The 17,104-nt window shown below is 43.0% G+C and overlaps 1 protein-coding gene across 3 annotated transcripts in view; it reads right to left on the bottom strand.

Moving 5' to 3' along the window:
- appa (amyloid beta (A4) precursor protein a) overlaps nt 1–17,104 on the bottom strand; it is a 49,883-nt gene that overhangs the window by 9,133 nt on the left and 23,646 nt on the right. Inside the window, exons 3-12 of one of the 3 annotated variants that reach the window (XM_050063417.1) lie at nt 12,431–12,560; nt 12,081–12,193; nt 11,788–11,978; nt 11,155–11,483; nt 10,444–10,611; nt 4,546–4,679; nt 2,313–2,387; nt 2,069–2,218; nt 1,340–1,468; nt 1,121–1,220 (exon numbers count right to left, since the gene is read on the bottom strand). In XM_050063417.1, the coding sequence (XP_049919374.1) occupies nt 1,121–1,220; nt 1,340–1,468; nt 2,069–2,218; nt 2,313–2,387; nt 4,546–4,679; nt 10,444–10,611; nt 11,155–11,483; nt 11,788–11,978; nt 12,081–12,193; nt 12,431–12,560 (1,519 nt within the window). Of the gene's footprint in view, nt 1–1,120; nt 1,221–1,339; nt 1,469–2,068; nt 2,228–2,312; nt 2,388–4,545; nt 4,680–10,443; nt 10,612–11,154; nt 11,484–11,787; nt 11,979–12,080; nt 12,194–12,430; nt 12,561–17,104 lie in introns of all 3 variants that reach the window. The other 2 variants (XM_050063416.1, XM_050063418.1) reach the window with 2 other exon arrangements.

Genomic DNA, 17,104 nt, shown 5'->3' with positions numbered 1-17,104 from the left:
CGCACGCAACTCCAATAAACCCAAAAACCCACAGAAACCTAGTGAACGCAGGGGCGGGGAGTGAGGGAGGGGAAAGGGGATTTATCTTCCCGGCAAACAGTTTCATTTGACTCTGAACAGAAGAATTAGGCCAAATCGCTGCTATGCCCTTATCAACACAACAAAACACAACTGAATTTTTTTTGGAGGGGGCGGGGTAGAATTTGGAGCATTCAATCTCTCTGTTACATGTCGTACAATCAGGACAGGGCATTTTCTACTGTATCTTTCTCACGCCAGGGTCAGCTCAGTTTGAGTTACCAATAGTGCCAGATAAAGGTAATGTTTCAGTGTATTAAAGGGGTAGTTTGGATTTTTTTGAAGTGGAGTTGTATGAGGTATTTACCCTTAGCTGTGTATTACCTATAGTAGATGTCAGTCAGCACGCCCCCAGTTTGGAGAAGCAGGCTGGAGTCAAGACGCAGAAGCTAAGCAATGTGCTGCTGTGGATGGGGGCCAGCAACAAAACCAAATTCCATCTTTAAAAACCCACATCAGTTTAAGTGTATACCTTATTTAGAGTATTTCCACTGCTTTACCTTGATGTCAGACCCTGACTTCTGAAAGGAAAATGAAGCCATTACATTGTTCTCTTCACAGCCAGACTCCATTGAGAAAACCAGTAATTTAACATCACTGAACACAGGAGCTGCTGGTGTACCGCTGCCTCCAGTAGTTAGTTAGTTTGTGTTACTGGGTGACTTTCGGTTAGTTCGGATTCACCAAAGTCACACAATAACACAAAATAACTAACTGATCGAAGCAGCAGTCAACCAGCAGCTCCTGTGTTCAGGGAGCTAAAATGACTCTTTTTGTCAATGGAGTCTGGTGGCTTGACAAGATGCAAAGATGGAAAAGGTAAAGCAGTGAAAATACTCTCAATATAGCGCACACTTAAATTAATATAGATTTTAAAGGTTGGACTTTGTTTTTTTGGTTGGCTAAAATAGATTTTGCTGTTGCCCCCTCCACAGCTGTCAAATGCTTAACTTCCATGTTGGCACTCCTGCTGCTCAACAATCTACAGTACAACTTCAAAAAATCCAAACTCTCCCTTTAAGTTTCAAGATGTCAAACTCACCAACTTGGTCCTGGATGTCATCAGCCACACCTGGCACCTTGTAGAGAAGTCCCAGAGACTGGTTCATACGCTCCTCAATGACACGCAGGTGGGTGAGCACCTATTACAGATGTGCAAGTACATATAAAACTGCGTGAGCTTCTTGAGAAAAAAAAAAGCACAATATATTTAGTTAAAGTGACACTATGGCTTCATTTACGAGTAAAATGATGGTGCTACCTGAGGTCTGATCTGCGCAGCCTTCTTGGGATCCACCATGCGGACGTGTTCGAAGTGTTTGAGGGTGTGCTGCCTGTCCTTCTGCTCGGCACGCACGTACTTCTTCAACAGGCTGAAGACGTGGCGAGGCTACAAAGACGATGACAGATGGTTAAGAGCCTTAGGAAGGACAGGCTGATCAAAGACAAACCTTTGTTCTTGCAACCAAAATCAAAACTAAAGCTCAAAGGGTGTAAAACATAATGTTGTTGTTTTCTTTCAATTGTGTTCTACAAATCAGAATATCATAAAGGTAATCAGTACGAGATATGCCTTTAAATCATTTAAACTTTTAGGGAGTTGAGGAAAAACTGATTTTATAGACTGTATCCAGTGCATTTATCTGATTCTACAAAGCATACACTGTATAAAGGGCTTCATTTTTAGTGTAGTGATAAAACAGAAGCAAAGGACAAACAAAACAAAACACTAACAGGAGAATTATTCCTGTTTTACAGAAGGTCAGATTCAAGGAAAATATCTCACTTCAAATAAAAAAGGAGCAAGAAATATCTTGATGAATAGCCGAGAATCTTAAAAGCAACAACAAGGAGGAGGGAACAGGAACAGTAAGCTCTGCGAGAATCTTAAAAAGTACTGTAAATCACAGGGGAAGTGACTTTGATACTGATATCGCTGTCAATCATCTGCACCAGTGACAGGAAAGGAGATCGGCGCTACACATCGTACCTTGGGTGGGTCCTGCTGCAGTGCAGTCAGGTAGCTCTCCAGAGCCAGGCGGCGGCGGTCGTTGAGCAGAGCCTCCACCCGGGCCATGTGGGTCTCCACCAGCTGCTGCCTCTCACTGGCTGCCTCCTGCTCCAGGGCCTCCACCTTCTCCTGGAAACGCTGCCAACATTGCAACACATAGATAAAAAAGGACGCCAAAAACGTCAGGTGGTTATGTTATATCTCCGGTTTGTACATGTCTTACCTGGATGACGGCCTTCTTGTCAGCACGTGGGAGATTCTTAGCTTCCCTCTCTGCCTCCTCCCACTCTCTCATCACCTGAGTAGAAAAACAGAAACAAGAATTACCACCTTGCAGTTGTATGCCTCCGCAAACCAGTCTAGTTGCACTTACAATTTATATCCATGTCTGTGAAAACATGAAAGCTTCACACAAGCTTCACACAAGTGTCTCTCCTTCCGTCCCTGAGTTATGACGTTGAGTGAAGCCAGAGAGGTGTTTCAAGTACTTAAACATTTGTGACATTTCATATTTGTGTGAAATTTTGTCAGAAGTACCACATAAGTTCTTGATCTTGACCTTCACCCAACAAATTCTAATCATCCATCCATCTATTTTCACCTGCTTATCCGAAGCAGGGTTGTGGGGGCAGCAGGCTGAGCAAAGTATTCTAGACATGCCTCTCCCCAGCAACGCTTTCCAGCTCCTCCTTGGGGATCCCAAAGCGTTCTAGAGCCAGACGAGATATATAATCCTTCCAGCATGTTCTGACTCTACCTCAGGGCCTCCTACCAGTTGGACGTGCCCGGAACACCTCTAGCAGGAGGCGCCCAGGAAGCATCCTGATCAGATGTCCGAATCACCTCAACTGACCCCTTTTGACGCGAAGGAGCTCCCTCTGGATGTCAGAACTCCTTACCCTACCTCTTTGGCTGAGCCTAGCCATCCTTCTGAGGAAGCTGATTTCGGCTGCTTGTATTCATGATCTCATTCTTTCGGTCACTACCCAGAGCTCGTGACCATACGTGAGGGTTGGGACGTAGATGGACCAGTTAATCGAAAGCCAAACGGCCAATCCATCTCATGTGCCATTCTACCCTCACTCATGATCAAGACCCTGAGATACTTGAACTCCCTTGCTTGGGGCCGTAACTCTCTCCCAATTCTAATCAGTTCATTCTTAGGTCCAAGTGGACGTCTGTGCCAGATTTGACTGAATTCCCTCAAAGCGTTCTCGAGACACTGAGTTCACGAGAATGGGACATACAGACAGACAACCTGAAACCATAATGCCTCTGGCCACAACTATCGCCAGCACGGAGGCATAAAAACAAAACTACAATTGGTGAGAGTTATGGGGACAAAATGTGTTTTGTGAGGTCACAGACACCAAATTCTAATTACTTCATCCTTGAGCCCAAGGGGACGTTTGTGCTAAATTTAAAGCAATTCCCTCCAGGCATTCCTGAGATATCGCAGTCACAAGAATGGATGTACAGGTGTAGAGATGGGTGGTAGGACAACCTAAAAACATAACGCCTGCAGCCACGTCTGTTGTCAGCATGAGAGTATAAAAAGGTTAATGTAACTTGTCAATCCACTTTATCTTCCCATGTTCTGTCACAGTTTGATTTTACACCTGAGTGAAACATCTTGTTGCTCTTTGTTGCGTGGATCTGCTCTTTTCACGGCTGTCTAAATAGAAGAAACCCGACATTTTACGCGGCTATGAAAAGATAACATCTGGGCTGCAGAGGGTAAATACCAGATGCTTCCAGTCTATGTTAATAATCCCTTCAGATTGAGAATGTTGAAATGAGGGAGTTTCTGCTTTTTAAATCACGAGGGGATTTATGTGTTAGGTCAAAGTGCAGTATGATGAAGACACTGAAAGTCCCACAGACAGTTTCTGTTCCCTTTTCGGTCGTCCTCTCTGACTCAGAGGAAACTTAAATTCATGGCAGGCATTTACCATGGCAATGACCTCACAGTATCTGTAAGGATGAAGTCAACTGTGCGAAATCGGGTGACGCTGTGCCTGCAGCGACCCACACAAAACAAACTATATAAAAAGAAGGAAGAAAAACAATGCTTTTCGAGGCACAAGGTTGTCTTTAGTGTTCTTGTCTGGAGCTTTAAAAACTGTGGCATTGCCGTGGACCATCTGGATCCCTGCCGGAGCGCGAGCTGGTTGATTAAAGAATACAATTAAAGTTGAATTGGCTCGGTCAGCCTACCCAGAGGGGATTAATAAAACGCACCTATTCGTTTTTACTTGCCACACCTTTTCTCCTTCCATTTTCTATTCATAGAAAAATCTTTGCCTCTCCCTACTGCAAAGAAAATCCTGCTGCGCTCTGCCTGCTTGGCTACCGATACTCATTCACATGTACGCAGGGACTGCTGATCAGCTTTCAGTCTACTGAGTAAAGAAAAAGGTATTTATTCCCTTTGCTTTCTCCCTCTCTGTCAATACCTGGGACATCCTCTCACGGTGTTTGGCCTCCAGGCTCTCTTTGGCCTTCTGGAAGTGGGCATGTTCGTTCTCATCGGCAGGCGTCTCCAGGTAGTGGTCCACTGCGTCGGGAGAGCTGGGTGTGGCTGTGGGCACTGCATAAAGTGAAAGTAGAGGGAGAGGAAAAACAAGGACGCGGGAGGGTGAAAAGACTTTCGGTGAAGCATCTTTTTAATTGCACAGTTTTATTTGGTTGATCTGGGGACTGGCGGCGTTCCCTCAGCACACACAAACACAAAACACAGAGCCTGAAATGGGTTAATAGGGTTAGTGTGAGATTGGGAGAGAAAGGAAACAAGATAGTAGCTGGAAGCCAGCACCCTACGAAAGCAAACAAGCGAGCGCCTCAGATGACCCGTACTCTTTTGTAGGAGAGAAACAAAACCCCTCTCTCATTTATATAACTTCTTTCAGAGCGTGATGCGGCTCTCTTGCCAAAACACTGATGCTGGAATATCACCTGGGGGCTCGAAAGCACTGACTGCAGTTGGGTCGACTTCGAACAAGAAATATAAATGGACCACATATTGCGTGAAAGCTGGATTTAATCAGTGGAGAGTTGATTATCTTTCACAAGTGTGCTCTTAAAAGTGGTTGGTGGTACGTGTGTGAATATGTGTGTGTGTGCGAGCGTGAAGGTCGCACGTCATGTATAATTGGTTATGTCTGAGGCTAGCGCATGACTGCACCAGACACAGAAACAACAGAGATATTCACTTTGACCTGAGCCAAGTGTTTTGTTGGCCATTTAAAGGATCAGTTTTCCCAAATTACGATTTCTCACCTACCTATACTGGTATCATGCAGATAGTTTAGAGATGTCTGTCCCCACCCCAACACAATGGACGTGAATAGACTTTAGTTTGTGGTGCTAACAGCGACATCTACTTTCAGATTTAGCTCAATTAACTACAACTTGTGCCTTTGTTACTCTGGATAATCCACATAACACGGCGTCAACAGTTCATTGGGAATATCTATTTGGTAGAAAGTACTTCAAATTGAAACTGAGGGGTTTTTTTTGGAAATGAATGAACTGAACCTTTGAATACTACTACTACGTTTTATTCTTTGGGCTTTGGGAAAGTTATCAAGTATTTTCAATTTAAAGCGCTCAAGTCCGAATGAATGGAGTCACTGATGTTAAGTTGCAAGTCTTTTTTGGTTTTGCCAAGTCTAAACTCATCAAATTTGTCTCTTGAGTCTGACTCGAGTCCAAGTCATGTGACCCAAGTTTTTGATAAATGTCCAAATTACAGTTATGAGCAGTGGTGCCGAAGTATCTCGATCCTTTGCTTAAGCAAAACATAGAATACCTTGATCTTAATATACTCCAATACAAGTAAAGGTCCTGAGTTCATGTTACTTACGTATAAGGTAGAGACCTGAACTGAAGAAGCCTCTTGGATGAGAGGTGAAACGTCTTCAAGACAGTTGCCTACAATATCGTGGATGACTCATCACCAACACGGTAGAGAAGTATTATCAGAGGATATGCAGAAGCTTCTTAAAAGTGTTACATTATGATAGAATATTATACTATTCTGTTTTTATCACTAACTAATATATTAAAGAGCATTTTAGGTAGTTTGTCACTAGTTTTTATACTCGTCGTATCGTACTGCATCATATATTTTTTTTTTTTATGTAAAAGGACATAGTGTCAAATGCCCCCTAGAATTCAACCACCAAATTCTTATCAGTTCAGTGTTCAGTCGAGGTGGATGTTTGTGCCAAATTTGAGGAAATTCCCTAAAGGTGTTCTTGAGATACTGCGTTCGCGAAAATGCCATGGATGCAAGGTCAGTGACCTTGACCTTTAACCTATGACCACCGAAATCTAATTAGTTTATCACTGAGTCTAGGTGGATGTTTGTGCCAAATTTGAGGAAATTCCCTCATGTTTTATTTTTTTTTGAGGTATCGCGTTCATGAAAACGAGATGGATGCAAGGTCACAGTGACCTTGACCTTTTACCTATGACCACTAAAATGTAATTAGTTTATTGCTGAGTCCAAGTGGACGTTTGTGCCAAATTTTAGGAAGTTCCTGAAAGGCGTTCTTGAGATATCACGTTTAAAAGAATGGGATGGACGTATGTAAGGCCACAGCTAGCGCCTGTACATTATTGGTGCTTGAGTAAATGTACTTAGCTACGTTCCCCCACTAGTTATGAGACGCTACACTAGTTCATGATCATAATTATCCAAAATATCAATTCATTAGTGAGTGTTAATTGCTTTGGGAACAGCGAACGACTAAACAATAGAATGATTTTGGGCACAGCTTTGGGGTTTTTTGGAGGCAAACAGCTCTTGTTGTTGACCAAAATAGAGAATGCTCGTAAGTGCTGCGTGACTTTCCAAATCACGGCCTTTAGAAAGGGCGAAAGCTTTCATTAACTGAACAAACGCTCAGAAAATAAAGACAAAAGTGTCATTTGCTGTGTGATAATTACTCGGATTATTCCTGTAAATATCAAGCGCTTTATATTGACAAAAAGCTGCTATGTGACTAAATACTGGTTGCACTGACACTGACTGTTAATGGACCACCCATGCAAGTGGTGTGTGTGTGTCTGTGGGTTTGTGTGCTGCCGTGGGGGAAATAAGACACTGCAGCACTTTCTCACCTCCACTATGCTCAGCAGAGCAGAAATCCCACACCATAACACACTTGCACACACACTGGTTGCCCAAACAACACACACACACACACACACACAGTAGATAAAATTAGATCAAAATATAGGGAGATGGAGATAGCATGACTCCATTTTGCTGCAGGGCAGATCATGCACTGTGCGACTGAGACACACACACACACACACACACGTATCAAGCAAGGTCACTGAACCTTACACAACACTGGAATCAGCATCAGAGCCAAACACTTAAACCGCCTTCCGCTTCCCATCTATAACACACAACCCCTCTCTGCAGACACACACACACACACAGTCTCCTGGCAATGAAAAAAAAAAAAAAGCGCCAGATGAAAAATAGGTTTGCAATCCAAGACTGAGCAACTATTTGAAATCCAATCAATTCACTTTGTGACCGAATGATCACGTCTGGCTCAACAGGAAGTGGCGAGAAATACTCTGTCTTTTAAAGCCATTGTTATTAAGAAACTCTGATAGCCAAACATCGTAACAAGGTGCGAAAACCATCAAGCAATCGTCCTCATTTCCAGCATTGCCCCCCGATGATCTATCACCACAATGTGATATGGAAGGCAGGTATGCTCTGAGAGTGTGTAACGATGTATTGATGAGTTTTTCCTTACTGCTACCCAGGAAACGTTTCACATTTTCAAAAACAGCAGCGGGGTAATTTGACATCCGATTTAAGTGAATGTAATGAATTAACCAGAGCCTATTTCCTCAGTGGCGAGGATGGAATAATGTAAGCAAGCCTGCAACGTGTCAGGGACGTAAGGGGTAATGTGCGGCGAGGGGAGGATTATTGCTGAAAAAGTCCTGCCTGGATGACTTTACAGCTCGTGCTCGTGTTAAAGTAATATATAAGATGATGCCAGCGAAACGACTGTAATCATAGGAATTACAGTAGTTATCATTGATGCTGTGTCGGGGAACAGCACTGTAACTATAGCAATTTAAAGAAAAATCTACAGAATGTCATCCCGCCTCCAAAGCAAATTGTCCATGAAAATGAATCCTATGTATGTAAGCGTTGTTTGGCAGAATGTTTCACTGCTTAAAGGGTAACTTCAGTCATTTTTAACCTGGACCATTTCCCCCACATTGTTGTGTGTAAGTGAGTAATGGAGGCAACAATTTTTGAAATTGTTATAGAATTGAGCAAAAGCACTGCAGCCGAAGCTGCAAAACATGTTGCAATGTCACCAATTGGGGCATTTGTGCATCGTCAATTTACGTCCACTAAGTTTTTATGTCACGGACAGGCTGAGATTGTTGTTTAAAGTGTCTGATAATAATATGAAAAGGACCAGACAGAGGTTGACCTTGTAATTAAAGAGTAAGATCCTTTTTGTTTAACCAGAAAAGCGCACCAGTCATTAAAGCATGTATAGCGCATATATACACATCTGACTGGGTGAATGAGGGGTTTATTTCAACCAAACCAGAGTTGGTGATTGTTGGAACAGTGAAAAGATGATCCCAGACACATTTTATGAGTTCTGCTTTGTTTCTGTTGACTTTGAATAAAGTGTGTTTTACACTGAGTGCGTATACATGGACAGTTTAATTCCCTTTTCTTTCAGAATGAAAGTTCATTCCTATTAAAAGTGATCTTGTAAACACCTAATTCAGAATGAAAATGGCCAATGCGATTGAAAATTCATTCCGATGTAAGGGGCTGGAATATTCTGTTTCTAATTCCGAATTAAAGAATTTCTCGCACTTGTATACACTCATTCCTCTTTAAGTTCATTCGGGTCTTCCTGCGCATGCTTGTTTCCTTGCCCTTCTGGCGCGATGACGTATATAGCGCGCGCGACTCGTTGCACTAACCGGTTTCCATTCGCCAAAGCACGGTCTTCTGTCTCCCTTCTTCGACTTTCTACCTCCCTTCTCTTCCTCAACAGACGAAGCATTAGCAGAACAAGGTTGTTGTCGTACTGCTGCTTCAAGAATAGAAGCAAAACAAGCCAGAAAAAGGCACTAAGAACGGCGTCGTCAAGCATCTTGTTATCCGGAGCGAGGACTACAGTGTTTTCTTCCGGTAAACATAAACACGTAACATCCGCCCCGCCCCCTATCCAATCAGAAACCTTCCCTGCCCCAAACTTTGCACGGACCCGAATAAAGGCGATTAAAAGGCTTCCTCTATTTGATTCATTTCCTCTCTTTGATTCGCTGGATAGTCCGTTTGCATTTCCCACTGTAAGCAAACCGCACCAGGGTTCACTTGCACTTGAACTGAGACCCGCTAGTTTTCAAGCAGACTAGGGTTCGCTCATTTGATCTGCACCAGAGTTCGAATGAACGTTCATACCACTCCAAATGAACCAAACTATCCGTGGAAGCGGACCAGGGTTCATTTGAAGCGGACCAAATAGCTCCAGTGTTTTAAATAAAGGTCTATCTCTGTAGGGATCCCTTCCATAATGTTGTCAGACACCTAAAATAACAATCTGAGCCTGTCAGTGTCAAAAACAAGCTCTTCTGTTGGACGTGTATTGAAGATGCACAATTGCCCTTTGACATTACACTGCAGCCTGTTTTGCGGCTGCTGGCTGCAGTGGTTTTGCTTAATACTGGACCAATTTCAAAAATAGTTGTCTCCATTGGTCACTTAGAAACACACAAAAACAGGAAAATAGAGTCCAGTTTGAAAAATATGGAGAGCCCCTTTAACTTGATCTAGTATTCTGAAATACTAAACATCTTCACAGAGGATTTCGGAGAAGCCATACAGGATTTCTTTTTATCGCTGTAGCTTGAATTTAACTCCTGAAACACCTCTTCAGCTTTTAAGAGCTTTCGAAACAGAACAAGGGCCAATGTGGCTTAAAGTAAATGCTTCCCAAAACATCTTACACACTGAAAGAAGTGTTAAAATAAAGAGAAGAGTGAGCGACACACGGTCAGGTTGGTGGCTTCAAGAATCCACAGGGGATTACAGGAAAAGGTAAAGTCTGTTTTTAGTGCAAACACATTGATATTTTATATTTATTTACACACACAGACGGCGAGGAAAAGGTTAGCCAGGAATGGAGCCGACAGGTAGGCTACATCTAGAAGAGAAGCACACCAAGCGAGGAACTCTTGGGATAGACAGCGTGTAAAAATCAAGGGGTTAGAGACAAACAACTGGCGCTCAAACCAGTGAGCTGCTGGTCGGGGTTAGCTGCTGTCGGGGCAGGACTTACTGACGCTGCTGCAGACAGACAGGCAGTACTCCTCAGAGTCAAAGTTATTCCTGTTGCCTCCGCAGCCGCCGTAGATAAACTGAGCACAGCGGCCCTCCTGGCGGTCAAAGTACCAGCGGGGCAGCATGGCCCGGCACGGACCTGTCTCTGCATTGGCCCAGCACACATCTTGGAGGACACATATACACACTTATCATTTGTATGTTCTCTACCTCGACTTAAACTCAAGGATATATTGAAATAAAAGACTTGATGTCAGTAGCATGTGAAGAAAGCGAGGTGTAAGCGTTATTAATGCTACTCGGAATTGACTTGAGGACCAATTTAATACTAAAATGAAGAAACAAAGCTGGAACAAGCAGTTCTGATTCTAATGGAACGTGGCTAATGAAAGCTCTAATGTGACAAATGAGCACAATAAGAAAAAATGACAGCAGGAAATTAATTGTCGAGGAACATGAAGTTCAATTGTGTCTAGCAAAGCATAAAAAATGGAGGGATAAACACGTTTTGTATGTTGTGCTGCTAAGCTTGTTCCACATTAATCTAAATGAGAAGAAACCTGTCGCCTGGTTACTGTATTTAAGATGTAAGCATTTCTATAGCAGCCTTGAATGTAAGGTATTTCCAAGGCTTTTCAAGGACCTTCCTGATAATGACGACTATTTATAACAGGAGATGAAAAACGGCCACGTAAGAAATGCTCCTCACCCCTGACAACCTCCTCCACAGACTCGGTGGTGGTGGTCGTGGTGGTTGTCGTCATGGCAACGTTGGTGGTGGGCTCATCGGCGTCATCGCTGTCGTCGAGAGTGTCCACGATGTCATCGTCTCCCTCATCCTCCTCCTCCTCTTCTTCTTCCTCCGCCGCCTCTTCGTCCTCCTCTCCGTCTCCGTCCTGGTCGTTGTCCAGCACGTCCTCCTCCTCCTCCTCTTCCTCGTCATTTTCCTCCGCTACCTCCTCCTCTTCCTCGTCCTCCTCGACCACAGATGGCCTGGTTTCCTCTTGCTGCTCTGCTGGCTCTGGCTCCCGCACCATACTGGGAGGGAAGGAGGGATGAAGGGAGAGAGGAGAAGGAGAAAAATGAAGGTAGGGAGGACATATGGAGAGACAATTTGGGGAAGGAGGTGATGAGGAAATGAAGACAAGGAGGATGAATGTGAAGGATAGAAGGACAAATACTCTAAATTATAACCGACTGGCAGTTTGTGTCCAAGGAGAGAAATTTATCCTGGTGGCAATGTTAAAAGTGAAAGTGGCGGTATCTCTGATCATCTAGAGCGCTGATGTATTACTCCACTGCCGCCTTGCCCTCATTTATCTGCGTATGTGTGTGTGTGTACCTGGTGTCAGAGTAATCAGTCTCCGCTCCACCCCACCAGACATCGGAATCATCAGCGTCCTGCTCGGCGCTGTCGGCGTCACGCTCCGCCTCCGCGGGGCAGCACACAAACTCCACGCCTCTGAAGCGGTCGATGCCGCATGGCAACAGCATCCCGTAGTCGTGGAGATTCATGGTGCGGTCTCCACAGGACTAAAGGTGCAAAGTATGACGACACACACAGATAAAGAACAGATCAGTAGCTGCTCCTGGTAGTTGTTACAGTAGTGTGTGTCCATGTGTGTGTGTACTCACCTCCTTGGCGACAGTGTGCCAGTGCAAGTGGCTCTCGCACTGGTCCATGCGCTCCTGGTGCAGGAACTTGCACTTGTCAGGAACGAGCAGGGCGTCGCTCACAAACTCTCCCACTGCAGCAAAAACAATATGCATATTCATTATTCATACACAATGGGCAGCTGAAGACACATTTTCAACACTGATGACTCCCATAAAGCATAGCTGACTCCAACCCCTCAGTTGCTATGGCAACTTTTGTCTTGTAGTAACCAGAGCAAGATAGTGATCTTCTCTTTGTTTCTGGAAATGCCTTCACACACTGAAAGCACTGGAAACTGTGAATTGGTAAAAACAGATATGGGACTCACCCAGGCAGCGGTAGGGCACCACGATGTGCATATGACTGCGACACTGCTTGCGGCCCTTCTTGCACCAGTTCTGGATGCTGACTGGCTGGTTGGCCTCCACCACGTTGGTAATCTGGAGCTCTGGGTACACCTACACACACAGAAGCGGAGTAAAAAAAATATCTTGTATCAAATCTCAAAAACACAATCAATTTCTGATGAATAGTTAACATGCAAAGATTTATGTTAGTGGTTCATTTCATGTTGCGACCACTAGATGGCAGTGTTGTAATCTCTTTTCAGCATTGACTTTTCCGCTCTGATGTAACATGTTGCTAGCGTAAACACAAAAAATACAGGCCTATGAAACAGGCAGGGCTGTAAAGAGTGCACCGCTATGTGACTGTTTCCTAAAACCAGGTTTTAAAAATCGTAATATATGGCCTTGCTTACATTATCGCAATACATGGCAATGCATTTATTTTATGTATCGTATCGGCAGATTCTTGACAAGCCAATTGAGCATGTTGAATCTGCTTCGGTGAAGGCAGAGCCTGTTGAGGAGTGACATCATTCTGATTTGCAGTTCAGCTCAGCGCACGATTAGAGAAATTAAAGTGAGGAAAGTAAACAAACAGCTAACGTCAAGAGGGAGAGAGACCACAACAATCTTGTTCCATAAGGTAAGATTATGTCTCTTCAGCCGCAGAGCTCTCTAGTAGAAACATTTCCTGATGGTTTGCGCTATTGTTCACTGGATTGTGTTGTTCAAGTGCTAACTGGCATCAAGACGCTCATCCAGTTTCCCTGATTAAATGCCAATTACAGACGACTGCCATGCAAGTGTGGAGAGTTATTTCCTCCCACACATGCCTAGAATGTGCGTGCTGGTTGGCCATCGGCAGTCGTCTTTGCGGGGTGTTCATGTGTGACATTTTGGCCGAGACACAGGCAACCTGAGGCGATGAAACAGTTGATTTTCACTGCCACTAGTTCGGTTTGATGTGACTGGGCCTTTACACACAGCGGTATACATTATAGAGACATCATAACTAGAGATGGGCATTTTAAGTAACTTTCATATTCTAGCACTCACATTAAATTACTATAGAGTACTTGAGTACTTGCAATAAAAAAAATTCTAACTTCATAAATGGGCCAACAACAAGTGCAAATTTAAATTAATTTATTGAGCAATAAGGCTTCAGTTGTCGTAATTATCATCAGGTAGCACGAGAAAAATCAGCAAACCTTCTGTTGCTGCAGTTACATAGGTAGGACTCGGTGCTAAAGGACTGTCTCCGGAATCCGGAGCCGCTCTCCTCCTGGCCAGTTCAATATCTGTCCAATTAGCACAAGTTAACAGCAGTAACGGCTAACATCTGACAACAAGCCTTTTAACGATCCCAACAAACTCATACTGACACTGAAATAGCTTGGTAAACCTGTTGATAACGCACTATAATGGTCCTGCCCTACTGTGCTGTGACTGTCTGGTAGTCTTCAGGTCGAAGTCTCGCAATTAGAAGTGGTTAGAGTTACGGAAAGAGGTCATGGTTAGGGCTGGTAGTCGTCCATGCCATCACAGTAGGGTGGGACTCTCCAGGAAAAGCAGTGGGATCCATTATAATGCATTAAGAACCCTTAGGTAACGTCAATTAAATTGGGTACTCGAGTACTCACGCCCATCCCCATCAGGACAAAGCTGAAATAGGTGCTATTCTAAATAATAATTTTCCATCTTTGTTAGCTGCGTCTGCTCCCTTACTTTGGGAAATCTGCTGTTTTTCCAAGATATTTCAAATCTTTGCATTACTGCAGTGTTCCCCGACACTGCCTCTGCTTGGCAGACTCTGCCGTGTTTACCTCTGTGTTCCTCTCAGCCATGCATGACATCTGCCTCTGCACAATATTCTTAGTCGACGTGTCATCCCTCTCCAAATACATCTCCCCTCGTTCTTTATCACGACACCCCCCCTCCTCTCACGCCTCTCCAGATGCAAAGGAAAATAATAATAATTCCGTCACCTTTTTGGGTTCCTCTCACATTTGCAAGTCAGGGTAGGAAAAAAAATTCTATACTCTGGATATCTGTATTTTTCCTTTTGATATTTGAGGTTCAAAATGTTGAATATGTTTAAACCTGTGCCTGAGGCTGATTTGTTTGTTATCACAGGATTTGTTATCAGTGGTAACAAAGGGAAACTTATCTTCTTTCAGTCTGTCCTACAAGCTTTTTGGATAAATCTCATTATGCGTCACCTCTGCTTATCAGACAACTTCCTTTTATTATTTCCTCTTACACAGTGCCTTCATGCAGTGATAGCCTGCTGGAATATTCCCCAAACTACAAGACTACAGTTTTCAACAACACAGAGGTACACTGTGTTGTTGTATTTCTGCATTTGGTCTATGCTGCCTAATTAAAAGCCACCCAGAGCTTTTAAAGTAAAGTCACATGGACTTAAGCAGCTTGTTTACTGAGCTGAGTTTCGGCATCGTGTCATGCTGCCAAATTGGGATTTTAGTGAATAAAAACAAATCTGCTTGTCGTCTCTGTAACCCACTCGTGACGGACTTCTGCGCCCTTATGTCCTCTCAGACCAGCAAGCGCAAAACACCCTCATCTACCCTCTAATATCCAAAATACTTTGAGTTAGTTGTGTTCAGTTGGTTCAGATTATGAAGAGAACAGAAACTCATATGTTCATTTTATTGGTACCATCTACATTCATCTTTGTTGCCCAAAAAATACTTAAATAAAATGTAAATCCACAAGAAAACTAAAAATGAGACGACTCAATCTTGCTTGTTGTGAAGTCCCCCAAAAGTATTCTGCACTGCTTCCTGCTCCATCATTCTAATTTGCTCTAAGAGAGTCGTCTTAACGGCTAAAAAGTAAATTATTCGAGGCAAAAACCCGACTAAAATGTCACGACTATAAAAATTCATCATCTGGGCTTATTGCTCACTCCAAACAAAATAAACACTGGGTAATTATAGTTTAAGTATTCCATATATCATAGCGTACGTGGCCAAATGAGAGCCATTTTCAAGGCATGACAGGTACTGAAAATGATGATTACAAATGGCCTGGGAGGAAACGACCTCTTTAACCCTGCTGCTACCAAAAAGAAATTTTACCGTCACACTGCTATTATTTTTTCATGCTACCCTGACATTCTGGATCTATATCTGTCACCTTTTCCATACCCCTTTAGGGCTTTTACCACAGTGCATACAATAAAGATTCATATCAGCTTTAATGGGTGGATTAATATGATCATGTAATATCAGACTTAATTGATTCCACGGGGGAAATACACAATTGTACATATTAACTACAATCACAGCCTTGCGGGTTTAATACTCTGCAAACCAGTCGAGTTGCAGTTACAGTTTAAATCCATGTCTGTGAAAACATGGATGCTTCACACACATCTTCCCCCGGCAGCACAGATGAAAAAATGTCAGCACTTCATAATTTTATCCTATTTGTGAAATTTGTCATAATAAGCGTATGAATTCTTGAGTAATGGCTCAAGACATGTTTTGTGAGGTCACAGTGACCTTTGAGCTCAACCACCAAATTCTAATCCGCTAATTCTTGAGTCCAAGTGAGTGTTTGTGCCAAATATGAGGAAACTTGAGACATCACGTTTATGAGAATGAGACAGGTGAAAGGGCAAAGTGACCTTGACCTTTGACCACCAAAATCTAATCAGTTCATCCTTAACTCAAGGTGGACATTTGTGCCAAATTTGAAGAAATCTCCAAAAGATGAGATACTGCATTCACAAGAATGCGACAAATGAGGTCACAATAACCTTGACCTTTCACCTTTGACCACCAAATTGTAATAAGATCATCTTTGACTCAAGGTAGACATTTGTGCCAAATTTGAAGTAATCTCCACAAGATGGGATACCATGTTCACAAGAATGCGACAAATGAGGTCACAATAACCTTGACCTTTCACCTTTGACCACCAAATTGTAATAAGATCATCTTTGACTCAAGGTAGACATTTGTGCCAAATTTGAAGTAATCTCCAAAAGATGGGATACCATGTTCACAAGAATGCGACAAATGAGGTCACAATAACCTTGACCTTTCACCTTTGACCACCAAATTGTAATAAGATCATCCTTGACTCAAGGTGGACGTTTGTGTCAAATTTGAAGAAACCTCCACAAGATGAGATACCACGTTCACAAGAATGTGACAAATTAGGTCACAATAACCTTGTTCTTTCATTTCTGACAACCAAACTGTAATCAGTTCATCCTTGACTCAAGGTGGACGTTTGTGCCAAATTTTAAGTAATCTCCACAAGATGAGATACCACGTTCACAAGAATGCGACAAATTAGGTCACAATAACCTTGTTCTTTCACCTTTGACCACCAAATTGTAATAAGTTTATCCTTGATTCAAGGTGGACGTTTGTGCCAAATTTGAAGTAATCTCCAAAAGATGAGATACCATGTTCACAAGAATGCAACAAGTGGAGTCACAATAACATTGATGTTTCACCTTTGACCACCAAATTGTAATCAGTTCATCCTTGACTCAAGGTGGACGTTTGTGCCAAATTTTAAGTAATCTCCACAAGATGAGATACCACGTTCACAAGAATGCGACAAATTAGGTCACAGTAACCTTGTTCTTTCACCTTTGACCACCAAATTGTAAT

This window comes from Epinephelus moara, chromosome 15, assembly GCF_006386435.1.
Source record: "Epinephelus moara isolate mb chromosome 15, YSFRI_EMoa_1.0, whole genome shotgun sequence".
In the NCBI taxonomy this organism is placed as follows: Eukaryota; Metazoa; Chordata; class Actinopteri; order Perciformes; family Serranidae; genus Epinephelus; species Epinephelus moara.
The sequence above is the reverse complement of the archived record's forward strand: the minus strand, read 5'-3'. Positions and strand labels throughout refer to the sequence as shown.